At 39.5% G+C, this 21,168-nt stretch overlaps 1 protein-coding gene across 1 annotated transcript in view; it reads right to left on the bottom strand.

The window, feature by feature from the left end:
• Window positions 1-21,168, bottom strand: part of LOC124718737 (DNA topoisomerase 2-binding protein 1-like) — a 95,451-nt gene that overhangs the window by 52,665 nt on the left and 21,618 nt on the right. Inside the window, exon 3 of the mRNA XM_047244353.1 lies at window positions 2,609-2,691. Coding sequence (XP_047100309.1) covers window positions 2,609-2,691 — 83 coding nt within the window. The remainder of the gene's footprint in view (window positions 1-2,608; window positions 2,692-21,168) is intronic.

Raw genomic sequence — 21,168 nt, 5'->3', positions numbered from 1 at the left:
TTCATTTCTTACCCCCAATCCATATTCACCTACTATGTTTCCTACTGTCGTGATTATTAAATTTTCGTCTCCCTTCACCATCTGAATAATTTCTTTTATTTCATCATACATTTCTTCAATTTCTTCGTCATCTGCAGAGCTAGTTGGCATATAAACTTGTACTACTGTGGTAGGCGTGGGCTTCGTGTCTATTTTGGCCACAACAATGCGTTCACTATGCTGTTTGTAGTAGCTTACCCACATTCCTATTTTCCTATTCATTATTAAACCTACTCCTGCATTACCCCTATTTGATTTTGTATTTATAATCCTGTATTCACCTGACCAAAAGTCTTGTTCCTCCTGCCACCGAACTTCATTAATTCCCACTATATCTAACTTCAACCTATCTATTTCCATTTTCAAATTTTCTAACCTACCTGCCCGATTAAGGTATCTGACATTCCACGCTCCGATCCGTAGAACGCCAGTTTTCTTTCTCCTGATAACGACATCCTCTTGAGTAGTTCCCGCCCGGAGATCCGAATGGGGGTCTATTTTATCTCCGGAATATTTTACCCAAGAGGACGCCATCATCATTTAACCATACAGTAAAGCTGCATGCCCTCGGGAAAAATTACGGCCGTAGTTTCCCCTTGCTTTCAGCTGTTTGCAGTACCAGCACAGCAAGGCCGTTTTGGTTAGTGTTACAAGGCCAGATCAGTCAATCATCTAGACTGTTGCCCTTGCAACTACTGAAAAGGCTGCTGCCCCTCTTCAGGAACCACACGTTTGTTTGGCCTCTCAACAGATACCCCTCCGTTGTGGTTGCACCTACGATACGGCTATCTGTATCGCTGAGGCACGCAAGCCTCCCCACCAATGGCAAGGTCCATGATTCATGGGGGGGTTTGTTGTTATATCTTTGCAATTTTCAAGCTGCTTGATTAGTTTCGTTACCGCTACTGTGCTGTTAATCATGGTTGCTCCACTGTCTACATGCACCAAAGAAGAACAACATTCAGTGATCCATTTTTTTTTTTTGTGGTCAGAAGGTGTATCAGGGGCAGAAATTCATCAAAGACTTTCAGTACAGTATGGCAACAATGTTTTCTCACAGTGGAGTGTCTACGAGTGGATTGAAAAATTCCGAAATGGTCGCACAAGTGTTACGCATGATGAAGGTGCCGGACGACCGTTTACCACCACAAATGCAGAAATCATTGAAAGTTCACATGAAATGATTCTCTTAGACAGATGCTTAACTATTGACGAAGTGGCACACTGTCTGCAAATTAGTCACAGTTCTGCCTACGTAATCATCCACAACAGACTTGGGTTTCATAAGTTTGTGCAAGATGGGTCCCAAAACAACTCACACAGTTGCATAAACAAACACATTTGGACATTTGCAAAAACATTTGGATTGCTATGGTAACAAAAGCGATAATTTCTTGGACAGAATCATTACTGGTGACAATAATTTCTTGGACAGAATCATTACTGGTGACGAAACATGGATTCATCATTACGAGTCAGAGAGTAAACGGCAGAGTATGGAATTGAAACATCCAAATTCACCGTGCATGAAAAAGTTCAAGACCCAACCATCCGCAGGAAAACTGATGCTTCCAGTTTTTTGGGAAGCACAAGGTCCAGTACTGGAACATTATGGGGAAAGGGGCTAACAATAAACAGCGTACATTACTGTGAGATGCTTACTGCCAGGATAAAGCCTGCAATTCGAAGCAAACACCGAGAAATGCTGTCACAAGACGGTGTGTTGTTGCACAACAAGGCCTGTCCACATACTGTTGCCCACACTGCTGAAACACTCCAGAAATTCAAATTTGAAGTACTGGGTCATCCTCCATATAGTGCCGCTCTTACCCCTTCTGACTATTACTTGTTTTGTCCACTCAAACAGGCATTAAGGGGATGTTGATTTTCCTCAGATGAAGCAATGAAAGAAGCGGTGCATTCCTGGCTTGCAGCTCATCCAAGAACCTTCTTTTATGAGGGCATTAGAAAGCTTGTACAATAATGGACCAAGTGCATTGAAACGTAAGGAGACTATGTCAAAAAATGATGTTCTTGTAGGTTTCCTATTTGATTACAATAAAATTTTATAACCACTTTGCAGATAATAATTTACTTCCCTCATATATGTAGATATTGACAATTACTCATGATTAATTCTGCAAATGTCTGAATTACAATTTGAAGCAATGCACACACATAATTATACATGTCGTTAAGATACAACAAATCATAAACTCATGTACATACACATACACATGAATCAACACATGTCCAGTGAATGGTTTTCATTATTTTTGAAAAAGGCAAAATAAGACTCATTTATAGCTGCCACAGTAAAATGATGCTACGTCATGCGTTACCTTATATGAAAATGGCATAAACAGAACAACCAAATTTAAATAAATCAATTCATGAAACAGAAAGTGACAAGTCTGAATTCCTAAAAGAACACAGTTACATTGAAAATTTAGTAGCTTCAATTAGTAAATGATTTTCCTTAAGTGGCCGAAACAAACACTCCTGTTCATTTCCACAGTAAGTCTCTCACAAGAAATGTGCAAGAATATTTTGATTTTTTGAAACTTACCTTGCACCCATCTAAAAAAGGTCCAGCCTCCTTTGCATCTGCCAATGTCAATTTATTGACAATTTCCATATATTTTGGAGGGGCTGAAACAGAAATGTTTAATATAATTTTTAAATTTTTGTATTCCTTAACAATTCACACACACACACACACACACACACACACACACACAAACACAAACATTGGGGGTGAAAATTACAAGCTTAGCAGTTAAGCTATGGTAACCAAAATCAAGCTGTTGGTGCATCATATGGGTTGTAGGACAAAGGTCCCTGAAACTTTTCCATTCCTAATGTTTCACCCACCCAATGGATATCTTCAGAGGTAGTCCAGGTTCAAATAAGTCTGGCCGACTGATGGGTCGGATGTCGGAGAGTGGTCAAAATTTGCACATGATCAGCAGAGATAATCCTCATCTGAGATTAAACATAACTTTCAATTGTTGTCTGTACTAAATAAAATTTATGTATTAATTCTGCAAAACCACTGTGCATATAACACTAAATTTCATGGCAGCTTCTTTCCTTATAAAATGATACCCATGTTTATGTATTTCCACAGCTTCTCTATATAGCATTGGATAGTAGTTCACCAGTGTAGCTAAATTTTGGTTTCAAAAAATTTCACTTCATGATTTCCTGACTGAAGAGCATGTTCAATTACTGCTGATTTTTCTCTGTTCCCTACTTGGCAAAGACATTTACGTCTTTTCAGCTGTATATTCATGGTTATCTTGGTAATTCCAATGCAGACCTTACAATATGTACACATTATTTTATATATCCCGCATGCTGAGAGTGGAGGGCATTTATCCTTTAAAGATTGGAGTGCTTGACAAATTTTCTTCGTTGGTCTAAAAATCAACCTGATGTTATGTTTGTGTTAGATCCTTGTGACAGATCAGTTAATTTTTTAATAAAGTTTTTTAAACATTATGTTTTTACATTGTTGTATTTTATCACTGTTCTGTGGCCTACTGTAATTTGGTAATAGAAACACGTATTTGCTTCTTTTCCTAAACAGCCATTTTTCTCGAAAGCCTGCTTCACATGTTTTAATTCGGCATCCAGGCATAGCAGAGCAGGCCTTTCATACAGGAAATCAGAAAAATTAAAATTTTATGTAAAATGACAGGCTATTACTCATGACTATATAGAGAAGCCATTGAGAAATATAAACCTGGTTATAATTTTAACAAAAAAGAAGAAGCCATGATGCATAGTGGTACTTGGACATGAGCTCTACAGAATTGATAGATAAGTTTTTCTTGGACAGGTGACAATCAATAGTTAACCTTTATCCCTGACAAGGATTGTCTCTGCCTAGCACATGTAAACTTCAAGCAAGTGCCTTTTCCTCAGTATTTATGTCATTCTCCAAAATCCAACCTGTCAGTCGGCCAGACTCTACAGACACAGGAGCACCTATGAAGATGTCTAGTGCAGTTCTGGATGAAATGTTGGGAACAGAGAAGTTTTAAGGAACACTGCCACACAGTGTGGAAGGATCACCAGCAGCTAAGACACCCGGTCATGAAAGCCGTCATTGTATAGCAAAACTGAAGTTTCATCTATGAATGCTTAACTCCTCAATCCACACAGTGTCTTTTCTCATGTCACTTTTACTGAAGATACAGCTCCTTTGTGGGATATAGATAATGGAACAAGTAACGGCAGCTCATCGTGCAGTTGATGTATAGAATTGTTGATAGATGCAAAAACCAGATTGAACACAACAAGTCACTGGATGATGTCCTCGTCTAGAGATAACTAGTGGTTTGAAATACAGATAGCACAGAAACTGAAGAAGCCATACAATTCAAGTACATTATGCTCAGTGAGGTGTTCCACAAATGAGTGATGAACTCTAGTCTCAGTCACAGACTGGGTGTTTCCATTCACTGGTGGTATGATACAACCGACTTCATGTGTGACCGTTAGAGGTCAGAAGTGGAGCTATACGAGTTTAATATAGAGGGGTCCATACACAAAAGATCAAGGTGCTGCTGTTACATCGGTTTTAGACTGGCTTCCTTCCTTCCCACTGTAGTTTTTCTGGTATGTTGAGTCAGAGAATGATGGTGCTGTGGTCGCTTCATACTGTTAATTTGCTCTCTCTTACTGAAGTGAGCTGGAGTTAGGCTAGCCATGACTTAGTATGGAAGTTGTGTGCATGATCATGCTGTTGTAAAGTACAAGGGGCATTCAATAAGTAATGCAACACGTTTTTTTTTCTTGGCCAATTTCAGTTGGAAAAATGCAGAATTTGTTGTGGGACATCGTGGAACATTCCCACTTCAGCCCCGATACTTTGACAAAGTTCTGATATGTGGTGACATTACACATATCCTTCAAAATGGCATCTATAATAGAGGTGTATTCCCAGCAGAGAGCCATCAGTGAGTTTCTTTTTATGGAAAACCAGAGCATCGCAGATATTCACAGGTGTATGCAGCATGTGTACAGAGATCTGACAGTGAATAAAAGCATGGTTAGTCATTGGGCGAGGTGTCTGTCATCACAGCAACAAGGTTGTGTAAACTCGTCCAATCACCCACATGCCGGCCAGCTGCACACAGCCGTGACTGTTGCAACGTAGGAACAAGCAGACACTCTCATTTGAGAAGATCGAAGGATTGAAATCAAACACCTCGCTGCTCAACTGGATGTCTGTGTTGGTAGTGCTGAGAGACTTGTCCAAGAGCTGGGGTAATCAAAGGTGTGGGCCGTCTGGATTCCTAGCCGCCTAACGTAAGACCATCAAGAACAGTGAAGGACCATCTGTGTGGTATTGTTTGGGTATTACGAGACTAATTATGACAATTTTCTGCTGAGCATCATCACAGGTGATGAAACATAGGTTCATTATGTTGAACTAGAAATGAAACAGCAATCCACAGAGCTGCGCCACACAACCTCCCCTCTGAAGAAAAAGATTAAAGCTGTACCCTCAGCTGGTAAAGTCATGGTGATGGTCTTCTGGGACTCTGAAGGGGTAGCTGTGTTTGATGTCCTCCCTCAAGGTGCAATAATCAACTTTCAAATGTATTGTACTACCCTCATGAAATTGAAGAAATGATTTCAGCATGTTCGTCACCACAAAAATGCAAACAAATTTCTGCTTCTCTGTGATGAAGTAAGACCTTACAGTAGTCTGCTCACCAAAGATGAGCTCACGAAACTTCATTGGACTGTTCTTCATCACCCATCCTACAGCCTGGATCTCGTGCCTTCAGACATCCATCTGTGTGGCCTAAAGGAGGATGCACTCCGTGGGAAGCATGTGGATAATGGGGAGGTGCTGGCTCCAACATCTATCAGTAGAGTGATATTGTGCAGGTGTACAGGCCCTTCCAGTTAGATGGTGTAAGACTGTCGCATTGGACAGAGGTTTTGTTAAAAAATAGAGTTTTGTAGCCAAAAGAGTGGGGAATAATATGATATATTGGATCCTGAATAAAATCAACCTGCTTTCAGAAAAAAAGGGTTGCATTATTTATGAATGCCCCCTGTGGCACCGACAGAGTGAAGTGACTGATTGTTTGGATCAGGTGACCTCTATCAAAGCTGTGTTTTGTGAGACTGTTGAGAGTGAAAAACTAAAATTAAGTGATGCAGTGAATACAATTGCAAATGTACTGCATTAGAAGAATTATAGTGCCTGGAAAAAGTCTGATGCTACAGTCCATGCTCCAGATGAAGAATATACAAAATTCGTCCAATACAAACAAAATGCTTGTGTTCTTGTGAAAAAATGAAAACTGGACACAAAGCAACACTACCGTCATGTCCTTACGGCAAAAATGCACACTGCTTGTCTATTCTTTTGGTCACATCAACCTGCATTTGTGGGATAATAGCAAGTTCTGTAGCTTATCATTCATTTATGTAACTTTTATGATGACAACTGTAAACTTATTTTAATAACTAATCACCATTGAGAGAGCACACTTCATCCTTGTGTACTGTTTTATTGTACTGTCATCACAGATTCATTAGACATTCTCTGAACATAGATTAATTACTACAATAAATTTACAGCACTCTTCAAAAAGTATGTACATACTGTTATGGCAGGGAATAGTAAGGGGTTGAAAAATGACAAAATTTGATTAAAACTCGTTCACCTTACTACAAGCAAAGTGTGGTCATGTCAGAGGCAGGAGGTAAGTGGTATGTCGCAAGTGGGTCAGACCTCAGCACCTTACAACACTGTGCCAAGAGAGAGAGGATGAAGTCAGCATAAAAAAGCATGGGACAGAAAATCAACAGAAATGTGACACATGTACTTGTTACCTCGTAAGAGATGTTGAAAGAAACTGTACGCATTTCACAAGAACCAGTATCAGAGAACCTAAACAGCAGTTAAGAACCTGTTAAGTGAATATAGCACAATAAGGAGGACACACGTGGTCATTACGAACTGAGCATCACATCATAGACTCATATTACGTGCCTTTAAATACTCGAGCTCTCCAGCTCTCAAGGAGGTACTCGTTGGGATTGATGGTATTCACAATAATAGCACTCGATTCCACAATTATGACACTGTAGCAAATCTGTCCCAGTACAGTCTACGAACCAGCCGAAGATGAACCTGAGATGACGGTCTTGGACTGACGAACCTTGTACTGTTCGCTGCCTACCACTGGTGATGGAGAAGTTGACTGTCTTCCAACAACAGCACATCGCAGAGTGCTGACAGAACTAAGCTTCAGCATGGAAACCGGCAGCAGGGCCTCGTGGGGTCCACATTCCTGTTTGACACTAGGCCCCTCTATGTCCTGAAACCTACCCAGCTGGTAGGAAGGAGATCGACCAACCACATGACTTCCAACACCACATCATGGATTGTCATTAAAGGTCAATGTAGAATTAACAGTGGGATCGAGGACACTCCAGCAGCTAGTATAAGACCATTCTCGGTGGACCACAGCCGCACTAGGAAGACACCGCAGTGTGAGGTCACTCATTCTAAGCCTAGGCCTGCAGAAAAGTAGCTGACTCGGTAGTTGTCAGTGGGAATCCAACATGCAGCTGAATGAGGCATTGGCTACAAGGCTGGTGTCAGACAAGATGACAGTAAATATGATTAATAAATAATTGAACTCTGACAATGTTTGACTAACTTCAAAGACACATCAGAGAACCCAACTGCTATTCCGACTTCATGCAGAGGAGTCTCTGCACGGTTCCTCTGTAATACACATATACGTACATACATACACATCTAAAAACACAGATGATGTGACTTACCGAACGAAAGTGCTGGCAGGTCGATAGACACACAAACAAACACAAACATACACATGAAATTCAAGCTTTCGCAACAAACTGTTGCCTCATCAGGAAAGAGGGAAGGAGAGGGAAAGACGAAAGGATGTGGGTTTTAAGGGAGAAAGGTAAGTCTTTCCGCTCCCGGGATTGGAATGACTCCTTACCCTCTCCCTTAAAACCCACATCCTTTCGTCTTTCCCTCTCCTTCCCTCTTTCCTGATGAGGCAACAGTTTGTTGCGAAAGCTTGAATTTCATGTGTATGTTTGTGTTTTTTTTTGTGTGTCTATCGACCTGCCAGCACTTTCGTTCGGTAAGTCACATCATCTGTGTTTTTAGATATATTTTTCCCACGTGGAATGTTTCCCTCTATTATATACATACATACACACTTATAGATAAACATATCCATACTTATGTATAACAATACAAGGAAAACATTACTACTCACAGTAAAAGCAACACACAGAGTTGCAGACAGGCACAACAAAAAGACACTTACATATAACTTTCAGCCAAAGTCTTCTGCAGTAAAGGAAAAACACTCTCTCTCTCTCTCTCTCTCTCTCTCTATCTCTCTCTCTCACTCCTCACTCACACTCACACACACACACACACACACACACACACACACACACACACACACACACACACTGCAACTGCCATGTAGCAGGGGATCAAGAGAAACTGGATGGGGCACATGAGGGGAAGGGACAGCAGGGTATGAGAGGAGGAGAGGAGTGCTGTCTGGTGGAGTGTGCAGGGACTAGACTGCCACGAGGCACAGTGTCGGTAGGTTGTGGGACAAGGAAATGGGGAAAAAAGGAGCAAAAGAGCAAAAAAGGAGAGGAGCGGGAAAAGATGGACAGGTGTGTTGGCAGAAAGCAACACACAAAAAGGGTGGGAAACAAGAATAGGGATGATGTGATATGACAGAAGGAATAGGAACTGTTGGGTGGAGAGTGTGGGGGACAGTATGTTACTGTAGATCAATGCTGGCATAATTTCAGGAGCAGAGAATGTGTTGTAAAGGGCAACTCCCATCTGTGCAGTTCATAAAGCTGGTAGTGGAGGGGAGAATCCAGATGGCTCAGGTAGTGAAGCAGCCCTTGAAATAATTGCATGTTATATTCAGCTGAATGTTGTGCCACTGAGTGGTCTACTTTGCTCTGGGCCACAGTTTGGTAGTGGCCATTCAACCTGGTGAACAGCTGGTTGTTGGTCATACCATTATAAAAAGCTGTGCAATGGTTCTAGCAGGGTGTGTGGATTGGGCCAGTCTTCCACCTGAGTCTTCCACAGCACTTCCAACTCCAGTCCTGTCACAGGCTTATCCTATCCAATCACAGGTTAGCTCACCTGCGAAAGCAGATATTACATGTACTAGCTCTGCCGCAATCATTATACAACATTTTATATTGGTATGACCAATCAGCTGTACATCAGGATGAATAGCCACTGCCATACTGTGGCAAAGAGCAAAGCAGACCATACTGTGGCACAACATGTGGCGGAAGATATCAAGCTTGCTTTCAGTGGTTGCTTCACTACCTGACCCATCTGGATCCTCCCGTCTACCACCAGCTTTTCTGAACTGTGCAGATAGGGAGTTATGCTTACAAGACTTTCTCTGCTCCCATAATCATCCAGCCTCGACCTATGGTAAATATACTGCCCCCCACCCCTTCCACCCAACAGTTTCCATCCCCTCTGACCTATCACCTCTTCCCCATTCTCATCTCCCACCCACTCTGTGCATGGCCCTCTACCAATACACCCACCCATCTTTCCCCTTCCTCACTCCTCTCCTTTTTCACTTTCCATCCTACCATCCTCCACACACCGTATTTGTTGGCAGTTTAGTCCCTGCATGCTCTGCCAGACAGCACTCTTCTCGCCCCCCACCAGTGCCTTGCTGACCCTTCCCCCTCCCCCTCCATTTTTCTGCTTCCATGCTATGTAACAGTTGCATTCTGGTCTGAGTTGCCAGAGATGGATGTCATGTGCATGAAGTGAGATTTATGTGTGGATGACTGTGTGTGTGTATCCTGTATCCTTTACTGAAGAAAACTTAGGCCAAACGCTATGTGTATGTGTCATTTCATTGTGCCTGTCTGCACTCAACATATCATCCTTATGGTAAGTAGCAACCTATCCTTTCCTTATATTTTTGGTATTCCATCCTCCCCCCCCCCCCCCCCCCCCCACTCTCTCTCTCTCTCTCTCTCTCTCTCTCTCTCTCTCTCACACACACACACACACACACACACACACACACACACACACACGATTTCTAGAAGGTTTCTACAGTGAATTTAGACCCATTTACTGTTAGTATGACAATTATTATTCAATAGACGACATCAATTACATGCATGCCCTATAGGTTCATAGACATCTGAAGTCAGTTACAAGAAGAAGAAGACTTCACTTCTGAATATTCTGTTTCACAAAAAATTAAATGAAATTTACAGATTTTCTTTGACATTTCGCATATACAGTGAGAGTGAGTGAGTGAGTGAGTGAGTGAGTGTGTGTGTGTGTGTGTGTGAGAGAGAGAGAGAGAGAGAGAGAGAGAGAGAGAGAGAGAGAGAGAGAGAGAGAGAGACAGAGAGAGAGAGAGAGAGAGAGAACAATATTAACAATATTCACTGCTACCTTAGCAGTTACTGTATTGGTGGGTGGGACCCTACATAATAATAGCCATGCCCATCTGTATGTGTATGTACTGGCAATGCCACAAATCCTTGGTCATACTTGCAACCTTGCGTACTCACTCTCATTTCTATGCTGGTACAGTCCACTAGTACTCAATAACAGGTTCAAGTGAAGAGTTTTCAGTTAAATAGGCAGCAGCAGACTCTTGCAAGGTGACTCTCTGAGCATATAGAGATGGTGGGTTCAGAGATGATGTCATAGGATCTGTAATCCTTCCTTCCTGACAGATAATACAGTGAGGAAAATAATTAAACTGAGTAAAAAGTATGTAAAGCACAAATAAAGGTTTGCCGTGGGAAAGACAAATTGCAAATGCAATGGTGTGATGTGGTCACTACAACAACACACATCAATAAGTAATCAGTTATGTTGTTATGTTGTATTATGTTCATTGTATTGTGTAGGTCATCGCTTGTTATCTTTCATAGATCAGGCCCTGGTCGTTATTGTACATGGTCACTGTTTGAAAGCTTCTTGACCATGGAAGTATTAAACTGACTTCCACTTAATAAGTGGTAATAAGTATTAGTTTGAACTTCATATAAAAGGATATACAGGTTCTACTTTTTAAGAATGCAGTATTTAAATGGCATAAGCTATCGGTCATTCTGCCTTCAAACAATGCACACACAATTGCCGACTCATTCGTCTGCAATATGAAATTCATATGGTAAAATTAATACATCATTTCTAAAAGGTTTCTACAAGGAATTCAGACTCATTTACTCTTAGTATGACAATTATTATTCAATAGATTACATAAATTACATAGCTCAATTACATGCATGTCCTATAGGTTCGTAGACATCTGAAGTGAGTTACAAGAAGAGGAAGACCTCACTTCTGAATCTTTTGTTTCACAAAAAATTGAATGAGGTTTACAGATTTTCTTTGACATTTTGCATATACAGTGCCTTTGAATTACAACTAGTAGTCATTCTGTAGTCCTTGATGTTATATACGTATTTTACAATGTTGCTCTCTTACAGATTAATTATTTCATCATAAGAATTTTAAAAATTGAAAAATAATACATCTTTTACAAGATATGTTTCAGACCCACTAGTAAGTTCCAAGCAAGTATACAGAGCTCATTTCTGATCTCTAGTGGCCCTACATCTAGTAAGACAGGATATGAATGTGACAGGATTGGAACAGATAGTGTTGGGTGGTTGTGTAGGTTGGGTCTTGCAGCTGGGTCTTACAATACTGTAGCGTATAAAGCAGTGGTCTTCTGAGTAAAAAAAAGACGGTACATGAAGACAAGTATATTAACATACAAACCAAATAAGTGAGACTTAGCTGAAGAGCTGAGTGAAATATAAATTCACACATGGTACAGCAGGAGGCAATATTTTGAACCATATTTTCATATTTTTTTAAAATCGTTCTCATTTTTATTGATTTTATATATTGCTCAATGGTGTAAAATGTCTGGGAGGTGACAAAGGTAACATGTCACAGATTCTATGCCCAGACTCTCAATATACAGGAATGGAGATTTATAATAAAATAAAAGGGAACAGTTTATGGCAGAAGAAGGTTGTGACATCTGCTCAATGAATGACTGATATTCAACGTTACTTTTAAAAGATATATGAATTTTTCATATAAAATCACTTCACTTGAGTATCTAGAATATTGTTCATATATACAGGGTATCCATAATCAAAGTTCCAGTTTCAAAATACTGTAGAAAGAGAACCGCTGCTCAGAATGACATCAAATTTGAACAGAACATTATTGATGCAGTGGAAAATGTCATGGAACAAAAAACAATTAATGAAAATTTAGACAATAGCTGGAGCTACAAGTGTTAACATAAATGAGATTGGCTACAAATGACAGACAGATTGCAGTACAATGACTAATAAGTTGCGCATTACACCACCCGTACTGTTCAGTGTGCATGACTGCGCTAGTTCAGCAGATAACAGTTGTAGCACTGTTTGTTATGCAAGCCCATCCACCACGGCAAGGTAGTACCACATCGGATGGAAGAAATCGGTGCAGTCATGGATGGTACGGGTGGCGTAATGTGCAACTCAAACCATAGCCATTGTATTGCAATTCATCTGTCATTTGTAGCTGACCCCATTTACATTAATACTTACAGCACTATCTACTTGTCAAATTTTCATTAATCATTTTTTTCCCTTTTTTCCATGATGTTTCCCCCCTGTGTCAATATTATTCTGTTCAAATTACTCAGTGGATGAATTCATGAAGGACAAACTGATAAACTTGTTATTTATTCCACCAATTAAGAATTGCTGTTTATTAATATATGCATTATTTTAATGCTATATTATTTTTTGCTAGAACTATTGTAACTAGGATGCAAATTTCTGGTGTGTCTCCTCTACACAAATTACGAAGATTGTAAATGTATGTCTTGAGATTAATAAACCACGATTCACTGTTGCAGTAATGATACAAATTGACACATTGCAGAGATCCTTCACCTCGTACAGGGAATCCAAGGGTTGATGGCAGGCCTTTAAAAGGAGGGGAAATAGCATTACATCATTCAGTTTGAATAACTGGAAGAAGATGTGCCTTACTTGAGTGGTTGATTTAAATCGTCCAAGGTTTGTTCCCTTCCACACTCACTCAGCCCCTCTCTTCCTGCAAAGCAACAACTGTCCTCCTCACCAATGATATCACCAAATGCATGGTAGCCTCACACACTGTCATGGCATTTTCCTGACAAGCCGGTTCGACTGGTGCATCAGCAGCCTTGTTGCCACTGCTTACAATATGCCCATTAACTGAGCGGAATGACACCTCTTTACGCAGTTTTTGCATAGAAAAGGCATCCTAAATATCACGAATGAACTATCCCGGATATTCTCAAAAGCAATCTGTGAGTTCAGCAGATGAGCATCACATATGACCCTATGCAAAACACCATGAACCTATGGGCAAATTGATCCTTAAAACGCTGTGTGGGGGGAAAATGTTACAGAACACAAAGTCACCTCACTTCAAACTATCTACATACACTGAAGCATTGTTAGTTTGCCCATTTAAATCACAAAGGAGTTTACATTAGTAGATAAAGTTTATTGTATGCTATTTGCTGATTTAAATCATATGATGAAGAAGACCACAAAGAAATTAAAGTGGAGTGTAAGTGTATTAAAGATTTACTGGCTAAGGATAAAATGCATAAAGATTGTACACAGTGACCCAAAAGCCCATTAACAATTGAAAATTCAATACTTCACTGGATAATGTGGGTAGAAGGGAATAACTGATGGGACATGATTGAAATGACATGGGGTTTATTGAAACAAAAGAAAGTGCACAAAATGACCAACACATGGTGCTTCACACAATACAAAATCGATTATCAGCTTAACAAATGATTTTTCGCAAAAGTGATGATCTTTATAACAAGTGGTCAACATGTCAGCTGTCATTCATCAACAACACCTGTAGTTAAGGAACAACATTGTGAACAGCATTGTACATCATTTCAGTAGTTACTGTGAGAAATTGCTGTCAGGTGTTGTCTTTATCATCCCTGATGAGGTCGAATAATTGTGGTAGACTTGTGACTTCAGGTAACCCCAAAACCAATAATCACACAGATGAGGGCCAGGAGCCTGGGAAGTGGCAGCTCGGCACACGATTTTCACCAAACAACATGCGAAAGGGATGTTCCACACATGTAGCAATATGGAGTGGAGCACCATACTGCATAAAAGTCATAGTTTGCAGCAGGTGTTTATCAGCCAGGCTAGGGATGATCCGACTCGCTCTCTCACTATAGCTTATTTTATAAATGATTCTCATGTGGTGTCACTGACGTGTTGCTAGCCAGCTCTACCTGTTGGCCAGTTTATCCATTCGTTTTTGGTTTCAATAAAACCTCAGGAATTTGTGTCAATTTTTACCTCTCAACCTACATCTTGTGTATTAGTACAGTTTCAAATGTTAATGGGCTTTTGGGTCACCCTGTACATTAGTATACAAAATTTGCATGAATGCGCAGTGACAACCTTCAGTGTGGATGCACACTTCATCCAACTTCCAGTGGGAAACTGAAATATGTGAGCATGGAAGGAGTTGGCTTACAAAACACTCGTTCGACCTATACTTGAGTATTGCTCATCAGTGTGGGATCCGTACCAGGCGCGTTTCGTCACTGGGTTATTTGGTAACCGTGATAGCGTTACGGAGATGTTTAATAAACTCAAGTGGCAGACTCTGCAAGAGAGGCGCTCTGCATCGCGGTGTAGCTTGCTCGCCAGGTTTCGAGAGGGTGCGTTTCTGGATGAGGTATCGAATATATTGCTTCCCCCTACTTATACTTCCCGAGGAGATCACGAATGTAAAATTAGAGAGATTAGAGCGCGCACGGAGGCTTTCAGACAGTCGTTCTTCCCGTGAACCATACGCGACTGGAACAGGAAAGGGAGGTAATGACAGTGGCACGTAAAGTGCCCTCCGCCACACACCGTTGGGTGGCTTGCGGAGTATCAATGTAGATGTAGATGTAGATGTAGATGTAGATGGGCGGGACTGTGGATAGTGCCGCTAGTTGGGAGTGTGGGTCAGGCCAGGGAGAATGACGAGATAGTCTGTGCATTTGCGATAAGCACTGTGTCCGGGTAGTGCAAACTACCTAATAAGCAGATCCCAGGTTCGAGTCCTGATCTGGCACACATTTTTCACTCATTGCCACTGATTTTCCATAAAGTTCTGATGCAGCTGAATTTGCTGCACTCAACTTGCTGTACAATTTTTTCAAATATCTACCTCGGGTGATGAAGAAGACTATGAACAAGTTGAAGTGCAGTAAAGGTATATTAAAAATGTATTGGCTGTGGGTGAAATTCGTGCAACATGTACCTCAGAAAGAAAATGTAAAGTCTGTACTGGGAGTCCACTACTGAAACCTCAAAAGTGTCACCTGCAGCTTAAAAGTTACCACTATGTGGTTGGGAGAACAAAATTACATCACACAGCCGTCAACAAACAGTGAGCATTTGGCTGGCCCCTATTGTACTGGGTACAGTTGATAATTGCAGCAATAAAGATAACTCTCTGCATGCACTCTGCACCATTCTACTGTGTAAATATGCCTGAAGCTATTTTCGCAGCAGTGCAGTGGAAATACTGCTCTGTAAGAAAGGATTGTAGGGAAAGTGGGAATGGACCCAGAAACCCCAGTTGTGAAACTAATTTGAGATATGATCTCTCCATTTTTGTGTCATATGCCTTTTTGCTAAGGAATGTACACATTGTAGTGGGATGGAATTTCTGAGCACGCTGCTACCTTTACTGCCTAAGCAGCATGAGGATGAAGATGCATAAAAATATGATTAGAGAGTATTTACTCATCATGATTTTGTGAAAGAAATAGATAAATCTGTATTTTTTATGTTAAATGAAAAGGGACTGGAGCAACACAAATGCGTGTACTTCATTGGAGTGGATCACTACTGCACCACTCAGAATGACACCTTTACCCAGCAGCCATCAATCACGAGAAGATACAGACATTTTGTTCTGAGTATCTATGTCTGTTATTTTTAACTGTATAAAAAAAGATGAAAAATTTTGTATGAACTTAACTTTGGAAACGTTCAGTCTTCCTGTTATACCTAGTAATGCAAAGGTTTTCTGTTTGGAAGACAGTGTAGCTGAGATTATGACACACTTCTGACAGTCACTATGTTTCACTACTATGAACAGTGAAAATAAATGCTTTGTTTGTGGAATGATAAATTTTAACTATGCCACCTGAAAAATTTATTTACGAAACAATTCTCTCATCTTATTGGAAGCTTTACAGAATGCTGAACGAAACAAAAGGTTTATAACAATTATAAAAGTGAAGCAATCAAAGGTAACATACTGCTCTATCAGTAATGTGGAAAGAACCAACATATATGAGGACTATTAGTTTTTACATGTTAAAAGTCTAGTTAACAGACAGAAAAGCTATAAATGTTATGGAAATGCCGTGTGACTAAGGCCTCCCGTTGCATAAGCCGTTTGCCTGGTGCAAGTCTTTCGAGTTGACGCCACATCGGCGTCTTGCGTGTTGATGGGGATGAAATGATGATGAGAAGGACAACACAATACCCAGTCCCTGAGTGGAGAAAATCTATGATCCAGCCGGGAATTGAACCCGGGCTGTTAGGTATGATATTCCGTTGCGCTGACCACTCAGCTACCAGGGGCGGACTTTACATTTTATGAAAAATTATGGAATCAGTTTAACTGAAATCTTGTGAAAGAAAATGTCATCTTTATTTGAAGCTACTGAAATAAATGTGTAAAGAATACAATTATCTCAGGTTGACGCTACAGCAACTAAAAGTAAACATCATTCTGAGGCTGACATCTTATGTTGTTGGTCAATTTCAAAAATTATCTAGATACTAACAATGCATATTCCCGGTCACAAGAAACAAGGTGTATCACAGCACTATGAGTTGTTTCATGAATTTGAAAGCTTCCTGGAGAGTCATTTCTTGATGGCTCATGTTGCTCAGGATTAAGCAGTAGTTGCTGCATCTGGTCTGGAAGCAACTGACTTTCTATGACTTGCAAACCACTAGTTGTCTCAAAAAGCACCTGCTACCTACTCATGCCATCACAAACTGTGTATCTCATTAACACATAGCACCCATTAAGGCAGATTTTTTCCTACAAATACAAGTTTGTCCCATTCTTAAATCTGAGTAGTTATACCGAGATCCCCTATCTTGGAGGCCCATGACATCCCACAAACATTCCCAATAACAGTTGCTGAAGAATGCCCCAAGTTTTCACTGTTAGAGGAGTGGTGGCATTAAACAGCCTCCATCTAAGAAATTTCAGGCATGCCAAACCTATAACCAGACAGGAATGTCAATTACATTATGTCTTTACCATTTAAAATGAGTTTATTCAAATACATGCACGCTAAAGCACCTTTGCCTCACAAAGATGGTTATGATTATATAGTTGTAAATGACCTGACTTATGAATTCAGTATTTCAAGAAGCTCATATCTGCTGGAAGGAAGATTAAGGTTAATGTTCCATGGACTTCATGGAATTGCAATAGTAGAAAAACTTAAGTTTTATTATACTGATGGCCTTACAGTCAACTGGTTCAAACCATACTTAAAGAGAATGGAAAAAGTTATGCTGAATAATTCAAATGACGTTGGAAAGGTAGTAAATTTTAGTGACTTGGGAGAAATCACAAAAATGAGACCTACAAGGTTCATGTTTAGATCCACTCCTCTGCCTGACATATGTGAATGACCTTCCACTCAAACATTCAACAAGGAGAATTGGTACTTTTTACAGACAATACTGGTGTCATAATAAATCCCATCAGAGAGAAAGCAATGGAAGAGACTGTTAATGACATTTTACAAAGAATTATTAAGTGGTCCTCTGAAAATGTTCTATCCTTAAGTTTTGAGGAAACGCACTATACTCAGTTCTGTTTGGCAAATAGAGTAATATCAACAAATGATGTAGCACATGAACAAGAGTCAGTACATACTGATGAGAACTTGAACTGGAAGAAGCATATTACTGAGCTTCTCAAAAAATTAAATTCAGCTACTTTTGCTCTTTGTGTAACTGCTAGATTTGGGAGCAAATGAATCAACCTCCTGAGATATTTAATACATTTCCAATTACTAATGTTTTATGGAATAATTACCGAGAGAACATCACTCTGACTGCAAAAAAATGGGCAGTAAGAATAATATGACAGAAACAAAAATCCCAAAAAAGTTCTATGCTGTCATGACTGAACACAAATGGGAATATTATTCACAAATTTGTTTCTCTAAGTTATTTTTGAACCATTCTTACAGGGAAAATACGAATTTCAAAGTTGACAACACTATCGGTTGATATTTTGTTCATTCTGTGACGAACATCATATGTGCTGCTGAATTTGTTTACTTCAAACTTTGTAAATACCAGTCTAAATTGTGTTGTTTTAGTTGAAGTACATGGTAAGCAAATTTGCAGTTCCGTTTCATTAACAAAAGACTCAGTTTTAAAATATACTTTTAACATGACTTGTCTTTTGGCTAACTGAAAATGTTGGGACTTGTTTTTGGGGTTAATAAGGTGAATAAAACAGTTGTCATCACTGTTTCCTCAGAAAAAAACTAAGAATCTGACAGAATTGGAGAACCACCTGTCACTACCCTCAGCTCAGGAGATTATGCTGTGGTTGATGTATATGGAAAATGAAAGCAGTCATTTAGATTGTATATATGCAAAATTTGTTATTTGGAAGGCAGGGACTACATTGATTTTTTAAGCAAAAAGACCAATTAAACACTTTAAACAGAAGAGGAGCCATATAGTTTTTAATCAAGGAGATACTGTTCGAAAGCTCTTCGTTACTTCTAGGGGTGCGAGTTGTAGATTCAAAGACATCGTTTTTAAACTGATGCCAGGAACTTAACGTATTAACAAGCAAACCAGGTTCATCAATTTAATGTTAAAACCAAGTAGCCTACTTAGTTCTTTTATTGATTAAAAACTTTTTGAACCAGGTAAATTTCGTTTCTTATTCCCCTGGATTCAAAACACATTTTCCATGTCCTTACTCACCCCAGAGACCAATAATAAGGTTAAAACTGCTGTTTCTATTCACTGCTCTTTTTGGGGTGGATGGAAACACCTCATTTTTATTTCTTTATGTTATAATACAAGGTCCCAAACCTAATTGTCAGTTTAAAGCTAGGCAGAAGCCCTACCATTTAATTTTGATTTTCATATATATTTTTAAAATTATCAATTCTTTCTTTTGAAGTTGAAAACTGTTTCTATTCACCCCACTTTACAGTACATAGTTTAATTAAAATTCATTTCATATTTATTATAAATGTAAGTTTGTAGGCAAAAAAAATGTAATATAAAAAATTTCCTATTTCTGTGCTAGTTTCTTTTGGTAGTTCACAGAAAGATTTAAAAGCGGTACTGTAGCTAAGAAGCTTCATAAGTTTGACGACCAGTGCTCTGGAGGATCGAGCAACAGATACTGCAGAATAATGAGCGACGATTTCTTTGACATGAATCATTGATGAAATCGGGGGAAAAAAAAAAACCAAAAACTTGACATTATACTTTCCATGCAAACTCGGCAGTGCTTCAAAATTGCTACATATGTATGGGAACTGGATACATATCCAAATCACCTTCCCCCTCCCCTCCCCTCCCCTCCCCTCCCCCCCTTCCCTTCCCTTCCCATCTTGTCTTCCCCTTTCTCTTTCTCTCTGATGTTGAGCCTTGTTTATTGTTATTGCATATGAAACCTGGACTGGCAATGAAGTCATGTAAATGAATGGGTAAATCAGTTAGAAACAATGGCATATGGGGTATGTGGGAGACCTCTCCAGCTTCTGGATCTGTGTAGATAATAGTTTCAATGACAGTATTTCGTATAGTTTTAATCAGTGAATGCATAAGAGTGCCAGTTTTGGACAGTTCAGATTCTAACCATAGGCCGATAATCCATAATACAACTTTCATGTTTTTTTTGTGAAAACTAACTGTGAGGAAGAAAACACCACAGCATATTGATGTGTAGAATTTTTGTGCAAAATTATGAATAAGGAGAAGGAATATAAATAGGGGAAGCAATTTGTCTAATGGTTTAAATGCCCTGCTACAGCAGTTAAAACTGTTAGTGAGAATGAAAACCAAAATAAAACTGCCCATTTTCACAGCACAGCACAGCACAGCATTCTCCTTAAAGTCAGTTTTAAAAGAAAAGCTGAACACACTTGTTTAAAAATAATATAGCTTATACCTGTATTAATGTTTATCATCATGTAATTCTTTCAAGTAAACTGGTCATGAACTTTCTGAGATTTTTGTTATATATATTAATGAAGGATAAAATGGCCAACCAGTTGCAGAAATTTTATTGCATTGATCTGGTTTCGATACCAACAAAGGATACCGTCATCAGAATAAGTTGCAGTTACATAGATTCACATTGGCTGGAGGTATAATAAAAACAAAGTGCTCATGTCAAATAAGTTGAGGTTATCTTCTAAAGTCAACACTAAAACCAAGCAATGAAAAATCTAGGATAGAATAATGACAACACCACAGGGTGTTTGAAAAAGAACTCCCTAGTTTTAAGTATAAATTTAATGGGGAAATTAATGAAAAATTACATCAATGAGTACATATCACGAAAGATAATTTCTTCGTTTTGTTTAATGTTAGTAGACGTCAACATGGAATCCATTTGTTGCCCTGCACACATCAAGACGATATGCCACTTTGTCGCCAAGTATTCACCAACATTTCAGGTGTAACTGTCCCAACCACCATGACGATTCTTTCACGTAAATGACTGATGTCTCTGATCTTCACATCATCAATTCTGTGTAGAAAGTCAACAGCAAACTCATACCTCTCGATTTTCTGAGTAGGTTTTATTTCACATAACAGTTGCAATTTGTAGGCATGCAATTTAAGTCTTCTACACACAACATCATACACAGTTCCTTTAGGCACTCCTGATTAGAGATCACGTCTGGCCAATGACTTCTTCGGGCTCTGAACACACGAAAC

This window comes from Schistocerca piceifrons, chromosome 10 (assembly GCF_021461385.2).
Source record: "Schistocerca piceifrons isolate TAMUIC-IGC-003096 chromosome 10, iqSchPice1.1, whole genome shotgun sequence".
In the NCBI taxonomy this organism is placed as follows: Eukaryota; Metazoa; Arthropoda; class Insecta; order Orthoptera; family Acrididae; genus Schistocerca; species Schistocerca piceifrons.
This window is presented reverse-complemented; position numbering and strand designations above follow the sequence as displayed.